Below are 11,791 nucleotides of genomic sequence, written 5' to 3' on the forward strand. Positions count from 1 at the left end.
CAAAAGAGTGTGCACCGTATGATCCTAGTTATACGAAGTTCAAGAACAGGAAAATTAACCTATGGTGACAGAAATCACCCGTGGAGATAGGAACTAATTGGAAGAGAAAATGAAGGACCTTTCCAAGGTAAAGGAAAACGGAAATGTTCTATATCTTATTGAGGTGATGGCTATAGGAATGTATGCATCTGTCAAGACTCATCGAATTGTATACCTAAGATCTGATTACTTCACTTTATTTTTGTAAATTTTACCTAAAAAACAAAACAAAACACCAAATCTCTCATACAGCCCCAAATACCACAGGAAAAGGTTAATGACAAACAGAAAGAGAGACAAAGGCTTTAATTTACAAGAGGTATCACAAATCAGTAAGAAATAAACAACTTAATTTAAAAAATGGACAATGGTCAAGGAGTTCATAGAAAAATAATAAAAAGTGTTTAACAAATTCTAAATGATGCTAAACTTACTTCTAGTTAAAGAAATGCAAATTAAAATAAAATACCACTTTCCATCCATCAAATGGCAAAATTTTAAAGTTTGATAATACCCAGTGTTGGTGAGGCTGTTAGGAAACAAATATTCTCATGCTCGTTAGTGTAAGATTAAATTGGTACAATCTGTAGCAGTTAGCACTATATTTACATTGTGATTTAATTTTAATTTTAGCAAAACATCATCTGTCCAATTAAGTTAGAGCTAATCTGAATTTTATTTTTTTAATTTAAAATTCATTCCATAAATTTGTTTTTGCTTTATACTTGCATACATGATTTTAATATATGAAGCTTATTCCTAGCTTTTTGAACATTTAAGTAACTTTTTAAAAAGGGTACTTGCTAGTGGGGAGCCCCAATATGCTGAGTAGAGGCTTACTCCAAGGTTAGAGTGACACCCCCAAAACAGTAATTTTGGCACTTTTAACAGGCTTATTTGGGCACAGTGAATCAATATTATTGAATGGAATCTTGAAGAAAAAGAAAAAAACAGCTTGTTAGCTCTAGCGGGGAGATTATTTTGAAGTGAAAACAAAGTACAAAAGCAGAACACTGATCTAGGGAATGGGGGAAAAGGAAGCCTGCAAAGGAGGCATTTGTTTTAAAAGGTCTGAGTGGGGAAACAAGTTGAAACTTCGAGTGGTTAGATTCTCAGAATGTTGAAAGCAAATATCCCATTTCTGAATTCATGTTTTAAAAAGTTTTGAACTTCATTGATAAAAGTTTATTTAAATATTTATACTGCTCAGATAAATTCCAAATATTTGCCTTGTAATAATGCTCATGGAAAAGATGTATGCAAATCTGTGACCAATTCATAATGTCATATATTTTACCTGTCTACGAGTAGAATATCACTTGTTATAATTAAAAGATCCAGGCAATCTTCCAGTTCCTTGTTACGGTCACTTGTCTGTACTAGACTCATCAACAAACAGAGCTTGAGCAAATTGTAAGTCCCAGGAGGAACAATTTGTGATGCAAAGATATTGGCAAGTATTGCTGTAAACTTCCAGTACGAGCTGGAAGTCAAAGAGAGGAGACAACTGAAATTGTCGCTAATTCCTGAAGGAACTGAAAGTAAATATTAACATATATGTTAAAAAAAGTTTTTTAAAACCAGAAAATGATATTATAGACATCTAATTCCATTTATCTAAAATATTATCAAATTGCAGTTCTTTTAATGATGCCACATTCAAATTATTACAATGATATTAAATTATGATTGGAGGTCACTCTGGTCTATCATTTCTATCCCAAGGAATGCAGTAAGAAGAAGCAGTCAACCTGTGTGCCCACATAGACTGGCTGTGGGTTGCAAGCAAATCTCTCATTTTTTCCTTTTAAGACCTATGTGAGCAAAGCCAGATCATGGGGCTCTTGTACTGCAGTGTTTGCTTCCACATATCTATGTTTGAAATATTATCACCTTTAGTGAGGTCTAAAAAGCAGAATGGGAAATACTTGATTATTGCTGTTAAAAAGGGGAGATTTATACTCTATGACTTCAACATATACTGTAACATTCTAGACCTTCTCCACTACCTTATTCTGCCCAACTCCTGAAAGAGATGAGTGATTTAATCCAGTTGGTCAGTTTGGGAGAAACAGCTGCACACATGTAACCCAGTCCCTTTCTCCTTCCTCTTGGGCTGTCATCACAGGGCAATGATTTCTTCTACTCATCGATGCCCATGGACCAAGGGAGGCCTACATTAGTGTAGTTCTTGCCACATTTGGGTGGTTAAATCTGCCTAATTCTAGAGTTCAGCAGGAGAAAGCACACTTCACCTACATATATGTCATGTTCTGCCACCAAATCAGTAAATCTTAAAGCACTTCACAGAAGAAAATATTTTAAATATCTTTAAAATGCCTATTGTTCATTAGTACTTTCTTTCTTCAATATTTTTATTCTTTTAAGAAGTTTTTCTCAGGAATTCTCTGGTGGTCCAGTGGTTAGGACTCTGTGCTTCCAATGCAGGGGGCACGGGCCCGATCCCTGGTCGGGGAACTAAGATCCCCACAAACCACACATCGCAGCCAAAAAATAAATAAATAAATAAAGCTTTCTCTTCAAAATAAGCAGAGGTATCTAGAATCCATTGCATTTAAATTCAACTTGGGCCTCTGTTATTGCGGATGGTTATCTAGGGAATACAAAAAGAAAAAAAAAAAATCTAACTTCATTATTTAAGATTTAACTAGCCTGTCCTATATTTAGATACTTGCGTGCCAAGTTAAGCGTAGGTCTGCTCTCCACTTTTGTTTACTTAATTCTTAATTAGGTTGCAAGGAAATTATCAGTAATAAGGGTGATATTTTGGCCCCCAACTGCCTTTCTCTTTTGTCTTATTTCTCGATTCATTCAAAACTCAGCTGAGGAAAAGGATGCCATTTTATTGGCCTCTTTTTCTCAGACCACAACAGTTACTTAGCTAGAAAACAAAGGGATGGATAGAAAAATCTTCAAACTAATCTCTAACTCTTGGCATCTTAAAACATTTTTCTTGTTGGTAATTATTAAAAAAAAAAAAATCTAAATAAGGTTTAGCCAAAAGAAAGGAGTCCTTCCTGTGGGCAAGGTTTTACATTATCTTGCTTTATTTCCTTTGCAGCATTTATTATCTGAAATTGTCTTATTAATTAGTTTACAGATTTACTGACTGTCTACCATATGATTTAAGAGTTGGAACCCTGACTGTCCTCATCACAACTGTATCCCTAGTGCTTTGAAGAGTGCCCAGCACATAGGCAACCAATACTTATTTCCTGAACAAATGGATTTAAATTTAAATATTTGTTAATATATGATACTAACATTTTTCTTACCTTTTGGATTGAAAAAAGTGATATTATTTGCCTCTATACAGAGAGTAGTTTGTGATGTTTTTATACAGGTTGGAATTCCAATAATCTTATACTCATTTCCTATATTCATTTCATTCACTAATTCATCTAAAATTATTAAACACAAGAGAAAATAACTATTTACTAAACAAAACTTTTACATGATCATATGGTTCAAAGATCTAAAACCAGTAACAATTTAGTAGTTCAATTAGTTGCTAAGTATTTACTTTTGTTTAGTATAATATGCATATTGAGTGGCATTAATATCAATACTGTCAAAGTGACTATACTACCCAAGGCAATCTACAGATTCAATGCAATCCCTATAAAATTATCAATGGCATTTTTCACAGAACTACAACAAAAAAATCTTAAAATGTGTATGGAGACACAGAAGACCCCAAATAGCCAAAGCAATCTTGAGAAAGAAAAACAGAGCTGGGGGAATCAGGCTCCCTGACTTCAGACTATACTACAAAGCTCTAGTCATCAAAACAGTATGGTACTGGCACAAAAATAGAAATATAGATCAATGGAACAGGATAGAAAGCCCAGAAATAAACCCATGCACCTATGGTCAATTAATCTATGACAAAGGAGATAAGACTATACAATGGAGGAAAGACAGTCTCTTCAGTAGATGATGCTGGGAAAACTGGACAGGTACATATACATAAATGAAATTAGAACATTCTTTAACACCATACACAAAAATAAACTCAGAATGGATTAAAGACCTAAATGTGAGACTGGACACTATAAAACTCTTAGAGGAGAACATAGGCAGAACACTCTCTGGCATAAACCACAGCAATATCTTTTCCAATCCATCTCCCAGAGTAATGGAAATAAAAACAAAAATAAACAAATGGGACCTAATTAAACTCAAAAGCTTTTGCACAGCAAAGGAAACCATAAACAAAATGAAAAGACAACCCACAGAATGGGAGAAAATATTTGCAAATGATGTGACCGACAAGGGATTAGTCTCCAAAATTTACAAACAGCTCATGCAGCTTAATATCATCAAAACAAACAACCCAATCAAAACATGTGCAGAAGACCTAAATAGCCATTTCTTCAAAGAAGACATACAGATGGCCAAGAAGCACGTGAAAAGATGTTCAACATTGCTAATTATTAGAGAAATGCAAATCAAAACTACAATGAGATACCACCTCACACCAGTCTGAATGCCTATCATCAAAAAAATCCACAAACAACAAATGCTGGAGAAGGTGTGGAGAGAAGGGAACCCTCCTACACTGCTGGTTGGAATGTAAATTGATACAACCACTATGGAGAACAGTATGGAGGTTCCCTAAAAAACTAATAATAGGACTATCATATGATCCTGCAATCCCACTCCTGGGCATATATCTGGAGAGAAACATGGTCCGAAAGGATGCATGCACTCCAATGTTCACTGCAGTACTGTTTACAATAGCCAAGACATGGAAGCAACCTAAATGTCCATCGACAGAGGAATGGATAAAGAAGATGTGGTACATATATACAATGGAATATTACTCAGCCGTTAAAAAGAGTGAAATAATGCCATTTGCAGCAACATGGATGGACCTAGAGATTGTCATACTGAATGAAGTAAGTCTGACAGAGAAAGAGAACTATCGTATGATATTGCTTATATGTGGAATCTAAAAAGAAATGACACTAATGAATTTATTTACAAAACAGAATCAGACTCTCAGACTTAGAGAATGAACTTAAGGCTACCAGGAGGGAAGTGGGGGGGGAAGGGATAGTTAGGGAGTGTGGGATTGACATGTACACACTGCTATACTTAAAATGGATAACCAACAAGGACCTACTGTATAACACAGGGAACTCTGCTTAATATTATGTAACAACCTAAATGGGAAAAGAATTTGAAAAAGAATAGATACATGTGTATGTATAGCTGAATCATTTTGCTGCACACCTGCAACTATCACAACATTGTTAATCAACTATACTCCAATATAAAATAAAAAATTAAAAAAAAATAAAAACAGTAACAAGTAGTTCAGTTAGTTGCTAAGTAGTTACTTTTGTTTAGTATACTATGCATATTGAGTGGCATTAATAATGTAAATTGAGAAAATTTTATTGCTGATAAATTTTGATACTTATAGGTGATGATGAATTAACTTCAAGAAGCATGTGACATAGTAACTAGATAGTCTCCTATAATAGTCAAAAGGCAAAACAAGATCATTGTGTTTAAAATGAAACATCTTTCCATTAAATGACAAGAGATGTTAATAAAAATGACCTTATAAGTAATAATTTTATTTGGGAAGAAAATCATTTTAAAAAGTATTATTCACAGTATATAATATAGGCAAGTCACTTTTATACACATTATCTAATTGTAAACTATAAGACAGATATTGTTATCCCCACTTTATATATGAAGAAACTGAGAGGTTAAGTGATTTGCACCAGGCTAAGTAGTTAAGTAGCACAACTGAAATTCCCATCTGGGTCTGCTCATGTCTAAGGTCTACCCAGCACAGGGAACTCTACTTAATGCACTGTGGTGACCTAAATGGGAAGGAAATCCAAAAAAGAGGGGATACATGTATATGTATAGCTGACTCATTTGCTGTACAGTAGAAACTAACACAACATTGTAAAGCAACTATGCTCCAATAAAAATTAATTTAAAAAAAAGAAAAACAAATACCGTCAATGAAAATATATCCATTTGTAATACAAATAAACTCTTTTGAATCAAAATAAATAAATAAATAAAGTCTACCAAAAAGACACTTTACTAGGTTCCTCTCTCACCTCTACAGATGGAGCAAAGCTTTTGCACAAGTTCAAAATTTATTCTAAAAAACATACGTTAAAAATCTTGATCCTCCATTATACAGTTAGAATTTGGATGGTTGTAAAACTATGAAAGAAAGGCTTACAAGAAGGAGCAAGGATTAACTTCCCTCTGTGATCAAACACTGATCTCCATTTTTTTCCTCCTCTCTGTTTCTCTCTCTATCTCTCTGTCTCTCTCTCTCTTTTAGATCCGGAGAGCATACTGATATACCCTGTAGACCTAGATGGGAAGAATCAGCCCCAAGATTTGAGAAAATAAAAACCCCAAACCAAATAAACAAACATTCCCCCTGCCCTACCCCGCAAAAGACCCCTGAAGGAGACAGTATGAATTACAAGGAGAAAATTAAAGCAAATCATTTTTCAACTGTTCCTTGGAATCTTACAGTTTGATGGATGTGTCCTGAAGTCAAGAAAGGGTCAAGAGGAAGGCTAGGAGGCTGGGAGGTCTGGGTATCTCTCCTGATAACCCCCAAAGGCCTGCTTTTATTAATTTAACTTCTAAAAATGTATTTGGGTTCTATTAAGAGTTTATTTGAATAAAGGGTTTTGTACTAAAATATAAGTTGGATAGTCACATGTATTCTATATTGTAATGTATGGTTTGTATATAATAGAATTAAGTAGTTAAAATCATAGACTTTGAAGCTAGAATGCCTGAGTTTGAATCATGGCTGTGCCATGTACTAGCTGTGTAACCTTGGAAAAGTTACTTAACTTCTCTGTGCGTCCATTTCCACATTGTAAAATGGACATAACAATAGAACCTACTTGAAAGAGTTGCTGTGACTAAATGAGTTAATATATGTAAAAGTGCCTGGCACATAGTAATTGATATTAAAAATTACCTATTATGATCTGGGCTTACATGCCTGCCTTGTCCTTGACAGGCCATGGTGAAAAGACTTCTTGTTTGAGTCTCTGCTTTCTAACCCTTGAGTTTCCTACACATGGTTGACATTCAAGATCTCTCTTTACAAAAAGTTTAATTCTTCCAATTTTAGCCCAAGAAAAGAGACTGAACCCCATCCTCATTTTCACAGTTCTGGTTTCTCAACAACACTCTTCCCTGGGTGATTGATACTGATAATGATTTCCTCCTTTATGGCAGAATCTGTCTACTCACAGGTCTTTACCCATGCAGTTCTCAACAGTTAATCATATGTCGATGCTCATTCATTTATTTAACAAATATTTATTGAGTTTTTACTATGTGCAGTAAAAAACCCAAGTCCCTATCCTCCTGAAGCTTATATTTTAAAAAAATAATTCCAATATTTATATAAGACATACACATACAATAATGGGAGATTATTACTGTAAATAATTGTGACCCTGAGACTTAGCATAGTGCTTGAGACATAGCAGGTGCTAATATCTTAAGTGAATGTTGTATGACTGAATGAATAATTGTTATATTAGCTAAATATGACTCTTTAAAATACTCAAGAAAGAGAAGACCTATGATTTTCAAGCTTTTGAAGTACCATTTATAATATATAAGCATAAACAAGTCAATTATATAGTTTATATATTTTAGTGCAAACAGAACTTACTTACCTCTGAGGAAGATTGTGAGAGATTGAAACCTAAATGGCTGGTTGTTAGAATATCCTTGAAAAGCACGAAGTGCCTTTGTGGTAATTATTTCAACTATCTGTTTATCTTAAGGCAAAGAGTAAAAAAGAATCAGTTATTAGAATATATATTCAATTTAATTTCTACATTAAAATATCAGACATTATTTTAAAAATTGTAATTGTAAAACGTAAATGCATTTTTACCACCAAGTACTCTAAATTTTCTGTCTTCTTGAAGCGAAGATGAACATAGATTACACAAAAAGTCATTTCTTACTGTTGCAGATTCTGTAGCACCAGGCACATGCACTCTTATAAACTGAAATCCTGAAAGAAAATAGAGTTAAGCTAAATTTGCCTTCAGATTTAGCTTTCCATTTTCAGTCCTTTAAAATGAATCTAATTCAACATACAATTAGATCAGTTTTGCATGTGGGTTCATAGCAGTTCAATTAACATTTATTGCATGGCTATTTCTTGCCAGGCACTAGTGCTATGGATACTTAAGCACACAATTTCAATAGGTGGCAATAGGAAACAGATCATTTCAATATGCAGTATTCATATACAAAGTGTTCAGAGAGCCGAGAGGAGAGGCATCCAACCCAATAAGAGGTGGGGATGAATGGAAAAGATGTCCTGGAAGTTAAGCCAAAGGGTTGAGAGAGGACATTACATGGAGAGGGAACAGCATGAACAGTCATGAAACAGCGTGTGAGAAAAACAAGTACTTCGCAACACAAAAGCATCTGTTAAATTATAGGGGAGAGGTGTGGAAGAAAGAACGAATTTCAAGATTATGCAAAGTAGACTTGTAAACATTAGGAGACACCTAATTTTACTCCATTCTTTCTATGCTGTGAATGTTTTTTAACTAATTGTAAACATGATTTAAGATTAAACAATAAATTGTTTTGATTTTACATTTTAATATTTACCTTTTGAAAGAGGGCATGCTTCATCTGAACAAAGAAATCTTGCACCTTGTGTATACTTGGTTACAGTTGTCATTGCAATCACAATTCCTTGCATCATATAAAATCTTTGAGATGTATAATCAAGTGGAAACTTACAAAGATCAAGACTATAACTTGGCAGAGGAGGTAAATGTGTTAACTTCAGCAGTATATTAATCTAATAAGAACACAAAAATAGTATTAATAAAAATTGCAGATCCAATTGGACTTGCATTACAATATAGTAAGTATATTTGTAGGTTAAATCAAACAGATAATTTGTTAGTAGTATTAGGAAACAATCTTTTGAGCATTAAGAGAAAAGTGATTTAAATATAAAATTAAAGATGCAAAATCTTATAATCTGATATTTTAATTGAAAATATCATTATGAACTCATTTTTCTTTAAAAATACACATTTCCTCGCTATATTCACTGAAAAGACTTATTTATAAAACAATAACAACTCAATAGCAACAAACACTTCTAGTGCCCAGATCTCTAAATATAATTTCTCATGAAAAGGAACCTGAGCTCCTTAGGGGAAATGGCTGATTCCAGGTCTGGGGCAGAAAATACACCAGATGGACCTCCTTGTGCATCTCCTTGTGACAGAAACCAGGGGGGCTTAAAAACTAATGAAATGTGTCAAAAGGACATAAGAACAAACTTTAAGGAGCTCCCAATGACCAAAGTTAGATAATATAAGCATCAAAAAGAATGACAAAGATTCATTGAAACCTATCAGATATATTTAAAAATTCATGTAATTCTTCATAGTTTAAAAAAGGAAAAACAAACAAAAAAATTGGTCATCATTGGAGGCTGCTATATTTCAACTCATCACTCTGAAAATTTATAAATGGAAAGAATCAAACATTTCTTCTGCTTTTCCTGTACAAATTGTATTGCAGGGTAACCAAATAGTTGATGAGAGGAAAAACTTCTCTTACAGGATAGTTTCAGCTAATAAATATAGAAAGTTTGCTAAAATTAGGAAAACCACAATTTTGAAACTCCTAATGAAATAATGGAATCTAGGCAGTGACTATCAATAGCTGCAAAAACCATTAGGTGACAGTTGATGGGAGACTGTATATTGGAGGGATCAGACTGACATCATCTGCACCCACTGATCAATTGTGGCATTGCTAAAAGTGGGATAACAAATAGGACAGTTCTCCTAATGTAGGGCAGTATGAAACACATGACATTATGATATATTCTCATCAAAATGAGTTGAACTTGAATCTAAGCAAGTCTTTAGAGCCAACGTTTTTTTCCAGAAATTTGGTGTCTAGGGGTATAAGTTAAATACTACAAGAACATAATCAGACAAGTCCAGATTATGAGACATTTTACAGGACAATTAACTAGTTTCTTCAAAAATTCAATGGCATAAAAAGGGAGGGGGAGGAAATGGCTCTAGATTAAAAGAGACTTAGGGAGATGTAAGAACCAGTTATAATGTGTGTACCTTGTTTTAGTCCTGACTTGAACAAATCAACTGTGAGACAGTCTTGAGACCCCGATTGGGTAAATTTCAATATGGACTGGATATTAGATGATACCAAGGAAGTATTATTATTTTTTTTGTAAATGGTAATAATGGCATTAGGGTTATATAACAAAAATGTCCACAATTTTTAGAGGTTGATACATACCAAAGTATGTAGGGGTGAAACACAGAATGTATTTTAAAGATTTGCTTTAAAACATTTCAGAAAAAAAGTGACGATGCCAGTATGGCAAAATATTGCAAACTATGAAATCTGCACGATAGATATATGGAGGTTCACTGTATTATTCTCTTTATTTGGGGGTATGTTTGAAATGTTTTATTATAAAAATGTTTAATGTTATAAGTGATAAAACAGGACGTAAAGATGCGTATGTAGATAATCTATTAAACTTTGAAAATATGTTTAAACAAAAAATACATATGAATATAAAAATATTTATTTACAAGGTATCTTGAAAGTATTGTACCTTAGTTTTCTTTGTTAAATTAAACTAAAACTTACTTGAGCTTCAGTCTGTAATTGTCCAATTAATGAGAGAGTCTTAACAGCAATAAAACAGACCTGTGATTTCAAACAAAATACCAAAGAAGTTAGCAAAAATTCCATGTGGCATAAAATTATTTCTTTCTTTAACTTACTGATTGAAAAACTTGAGCAGCTTTTAAAGGCTGGTGTAAAATATGATTTCCAAGTTCAGCATCCAACTCAATAATATCAGAGGGATTTATTAAAATACTGAATCGATAGACAGCATAACTTTGTTTTGAATCTGTAAAAATACACAAATATAAAAATGAGGACAGTTATACGTAGGACTTTAAAGTTTCTAAAATAAAGTCAACTTTGCTGAACATACCATTGTAGGATTTGCAATTGTCTATGAACTTCTGGAGGCCTCCACTTCTGTCAAGATAGATAAGGGCTGCCTCTTTCATTTTTAGATTTGACATTTTCTCCTAGTTAATGATTCTTCTCTTTTACTGAATGATTAAACCACAGTTGCTGGTGAAGACTACAGAGAGTGAAATTCATAGAAAAGACAAGAACACCCAGAAATTTAAAAAAAGTTACATTTAAGGATCTATAATAAAACTGTTTAAACTATTAAATGTAAAATTGACAGTGAAATAAAATGAGGTAAAATTCCCAACTTAAAAAATTCCTGGGAGTTCCCTGGTGTCCTAGTGGTTACGATTCCGGGCTTTCACTGCCATGGCCTGGGTTCAATCCCTGGTCCGGGAACTGAGATCTGGTAAGCCCCGTGTGGTTCAGAAAAAAAAAAATCCTACTCAAAGGGAAACAAAACTGGTTTCTCTTGCCAAATGATATTTTTATCAACACTAGGTTATGAGACTCGCCATAAGATTTCAAATTTAAGAACAGGAGCCTCTGGGCTTCCCTGGTGGCGCAGTGGTTGAGAATCTGCCTGCCGATGCAGGGGACGCGGGTTCGAGCCCTGGTCTGGGAAGATCCCACATGCCGCGGAGCAACTAGGCCCGTGAGCCACAACTACTGAGCCTGCGCGTCTGGAGCC

General features: G+C 34.0%; 1 protein-coding gene across 1 annotated transcript in view; it reads right to left on the minus strand.

The window, feature by feature from the left end:
• Positions 1-11,207, minus strand: part of MCMDC2 (minichromosome maintenance domain containing 2) — a 35,872-nt gene extending 24,665 nt beyond the window's left edge. The window contains exons 1-8 of the mRNA XM_059901711.1: positions 11,114-11,207; positions 10,896-11,026; positions 10,759-10,818; positions 8,716-8,911; positions 7,982-8,104; positions 7,758-7,862; positions 3,336-3,461; positions 1,337-1,574 (exon numbers count right to left, since the gene is read on the minus strand). Coding sequence (XP_059757694.1) covers positions 1,337-1,574; positions 3,336-3,461; positions 7,758-7,862; positions 7,982-8,104; positions 8,716-8,911; positions 10,759-10,818; positions 10,896-11,026; positions 11,114-11,207 — 1,073 coding nt within the window. The remainder of the gene's footprint in view (positions 1-1,336; positions 1,575-3,335; positions 3,462-7,757; positions 7,863-7,981; positions 8,105-8,715; positions 8,912-10,758; positions 10,819-10,895; positions 11,027-11,113) is intronic.
• Between the last annotated feature and the right edge of the window lie 584 nt (positions 11,208-11,791).

This window comes from Balaenoptera ricei, chromosome 17 (genome assembly GCF_028023285.1).
Source record: "Balaenoptera ricei isolate mBalRic1 chromosome 17, mBalRic1.hap2, whole genome shotgun sequence".
Lineage (NCBI taxonomy): Eukaryota > Metazoa > Chordata > Mammalia > Artiodactyla > Balaenopteridae > Balaenoptera > Balaenoptera ricei.